Raw genomic sequence first — 3,690 nt, 5'->3', positions numbered from 1 at the left:
CGTGCACCACCACGGCCCGGCTAGGAGTTTCTTTTCTGGTCCAGTCTATTTGGAGTTCTGTAGGCTTCTTGTATTTTCATGAGCATCTCTTTCTTTAGGTTAGGGAAGTTTTCTTCTATAATTTTGTTGAAGATATTTATTGGCCATTTAAGTCCGGAGTCTTCACTCTCTTCTATACCTATTATCCTTAGGTTTGGTCTTATTGTGTCCTGGATTTCCTGGATGTTGGGTTAGGAGCTTTTTGCTTTTTACATTTTTTTGACTGTTGTGTCAATGTTTTCTATGGTGTCTTCTGCCCCTGAGGTTATCTCTTCTATCTCTTGTATTCTGTTAGTGAAGCTTGCATCTATGGCTCCTGATCTCTTTCCTAGGTTTTCTAACTCCAGAGTTGTCTCCCTTTGTGATTTCATTATTGTATCTATTTCCATTTTTAGATTCTGGATGGTTTTGATCATTTCCTCTACCTGTTTGATTGTGTTTTCCTGTAATTCTTTAAGGACCTTTAGCTGATTACCTATGTTCACCTGTATTTCTTTGAGGGAGTTATTTATGTCGTTCTTAAAGTCGAGAAGTGATTTTAGATCTGAATCTTGCTTTGGTGGTGTGATGGTGTGTCCAGGACTTGCTATGGTGGGAGTATTGGGTTCTAATAATGCCAAGTAACCTTGGTTTCTGTTGCTTATGTTCTTATGCTTGCCTCCAGCATCTGGTTATCTCTAGTGCCACTTGCCCTGGCTATATCTGACTGGGGCCTGTCCTACCTGTGATCCTGGTTGTGTCAGAACTCCTTAGTCAAGCTGTCTCTGTGATCCTGTGATTCTGGGATCCTGTGATCCTGGGGCCTTTAGAGCGCTTGGGAGTAGAGCTTCCTCTGGGGGTTGTGGGAGTGCCTCTGATCCTCTGATCTTCTGATCCTGGCCTTATTAGAGTGCCTGGGAGTGGAGCTTCATCTGGGTATTGTGCAGAATTTGCACCCAAGATCTGCTCAGAGCACTGGCCCAGACAGACTGGAAGCAACCTGAGCCACTGGGCTGATGGAGTTCCTGTGTGCCTGGTCCCACTGGTCCCAGTTACTCCCGGTGCTGGGACAGATGTTATGTTCTCCTCACCTCTGAACCTCAATCCTGAGTGTGTTAGAGCACCTGCGCTTTTTTTCTTCTTTATATTCTTATATCAAAACTCGTTTCTAAAACTCCTTTAAACATAGTTTTATACATAACAGAGATGCCGGCCAACGTGCAATATGAAAACACTGACCATAGTGACAAAGTTTGTTTCATCTGTTGCAATTCCTTGTGTTAGTTTGCCTTCTATGATAATCTTACTAGTTCTAGTGAAAGTTTATCTTCATCACCAACACCAGCATGGTAACACCGAATAATTTGTTTGTTTGGGTTTTGTAGGTGGAGGATACAGGAAGATACACCTGCCTGGCATCCAGTCCTGCAGGGGATGATGACAGAGAGTATTTAGTGAGAGTACATGGTAAATTTGGTGATTTGTGTTTGATCTACACACAATCCTAGTTAAAAACTATACTAGAGAGAACTTGACATTTCACAACACATCATATGTCAATAAGTTGAAAAATACATATTTTACAAATTTTGTTCTTAGTGTTAATAATGTATAAGCTCTTTGGGGTGTAGTTCATTGGAGTTTTGAGTTATTTGTCCTGTTTCCACATAAACATTTCAAATTTTATGATTTAAGAACAAAAGAACATAAATTACAATAATGATTAGAATAAAAACAATCCTTTGCCTTATTTCTTTCATGTGAACATTTTATTGCAAAAAATGAAATCATAGCTGGGCATAGCAGCATATGTCTGTAGTCCCAGCTTCCAGGGAAGTTGAGGCAGGAAGATTGCCTAAGCTTAAAGTTTGCAACTGACTAGGGAAACAAAAAGGTCCTTAACATCAAAAACAGTGACAATTCAGAACACAGAATTTAAGTTGCTTTAAGTCTCACTTAGTGACATGATAAACATTCTTATATTAAATATATTCTGTGGCATAATTTTTAATATTGTATGCTGCCATATACCTTAGTTCCTGTTTGGAGTTATTTAGGCATATTTAGGATATTCTGCCTTTTTATCTATATTAACAATATGTTAGCAGTTCTCTTTATTTTTAAATTTTACTGAACTACACTTGTTTATACATTCATGCATGTGCACATATATCCTTTTAACAGTTTTGAAAACCACTGCCTTTGACTTTCCAGAAAGTTTGAATTAACTAGGCCCTTTTGAATAATGCTTTTATATATAAATTTAAATCACTCTTCATGGAGAGAGTTGTTTGAGAACTAAACAGATCTTTATCTAGTTTTCAGAGCCTGACTGACTAGGCAATGGGGATTATCTTCTATGAAGTTTCCCTAATACCTCTACTCAAAATTTAGCCTACCTAAGTAAACCTAAAATATGATTTACTGAGAAATATATCTGTATTAATCAGGAAAAATGGACATCATTCTTCATATTGTGATGGGCAGTTCCTGATTCAGTAATTTTTTTAATAGTCAGGGAAAAGTATTGCCTATGTGCTTCCATTTCCTTACCACCTGTCAAATGGTGGTGACCATGTGGTTATTGAGTTATTTACAACATCGTTGGAAAGATCCCATTATCTAATCAATAGGAAAGTGCTAAATAATAAAGATCCAATTTGTTAATAATCTAGACCACACATTAATGACAAACTGTTGAGGTTCATGCCTCTTTTATCAGACAATAAACTTAACCATTGTTGGATACTAATAGGTCATTTACATCGCATTTGTCAAAGCACTTGATACTGTGTTCTCATGCTTAGTTCCTCCTAATATTGCTGGAATGGATGAAGCCCAGGACTTCACTGTGTTAAGGAACAGACAGGTGACATTGGAATGCAAATCCGATGCAGTGCCACCACCTGTAATCATGTGGCTCAAAAATGGGGAGCAGTTACAGGTAAACCTTCCACTTGACTCCACAGATTTGTTTTTAAGAGGCAAAAGCAGTTGAGATGCCTTTTGGTAGTGGTCAAAACCCAATCACTTCCAGGTACTTGTTACTTCCGATTGCACAGGCAGGCACAGGAGCCTTCGGTCAACTACCTTCCTTTTCCAGCTTTTGCTTAGTCATTTGGGCCAAAACACAGGTAGACTCAGGACCCTCTAGAAACTGACACATGGTGGTGTGTCCTGAAGCCTGTAGATTGAAGTCCTAATTGAACTCTCGGCTCTGTCTTTGGCAAAAAAGGATAGAAACCATTCAGAGCTCAAGAGAACTGGTCTACCTCATCTCCAGGATAAAGCTATTTATGAATTTTCCTGGTTGGGATTTGGACTCTGGAGTGGCCTGACACATCTCTAATATCCCTACTGATGGGTTTCTGGGCCCAGAATCCTAAGGAAAAAACAAAGTTCCTCTAAAGCTTTCGATGGTTGGGTGACGCCTACCTCCTGAGAGAGCAACAGCTTGGAATTCTTACTAACCATTTGCAGGAAATGAAAGCCAACTCTGAAGGCTTTGGTTCTCCTAAATCTGGCAGGAACTGCTTTCTAGAAAAAATCCTAAAGAGGACTGATTAAAGACTTGATTTGGCCGGGCAGTGATGGCACATGCCTTTAATCTTGGGAGGCAGAGGCAGGTGGATTTCTGAGTTCGAGGCCAGCCAGGGCTATACAGAGAAACAC

At 39.5% G+C, this 3,690-nt stretch overlaps 1 protein-coding gene across 3 annotated transcripts in view; it reads left to right on the top strand.

Annotated features, from left to right (window-relative positions):
- Hmcn1 (hemicentin 1) overlaps positions 1-3,690 on the top strand; it is a 473,399-nt gene that overhangs the window by 393,836 nt on the left and 75,873 nt on the right. For all 3 annotated transcript variants that reach the window (XM_031384523.1, XM_031384530.1, XM_031384516.1), the window contains 2 exons: positions 1,404-1,485; positions 2,826-2,962. In XM_031384523.1, the coding sequence (XP_031240383.1) occupies positions 1,404-1,485; positions 2,826-2,962 (219 nt within the window). The remainder of the gene's footprint in view (positions 1-1,403; positions 1,486-2,825; positions 2,963-3,690) is intronic.

This window comes from Mastomys coucha, unplaced genomic scaffold (assembly GCF_008632895.1).
Source record: "Mastomys coucha isolate ucsf_1 unplaced genomic scaffold, UCSF_Mcou_1 pScaffold1, whole genome shotgun sequence".
Taxonomy (NCBI): domain Eukaryota; kingdom Metazoa; phylum Chordata; class Mammalia; order Rodentia; family Muridae; genus Mastomys; species Mastomys coucha.
This window is presented reverse-complemented; position numbering and strand designations above follow the sequence as displayed.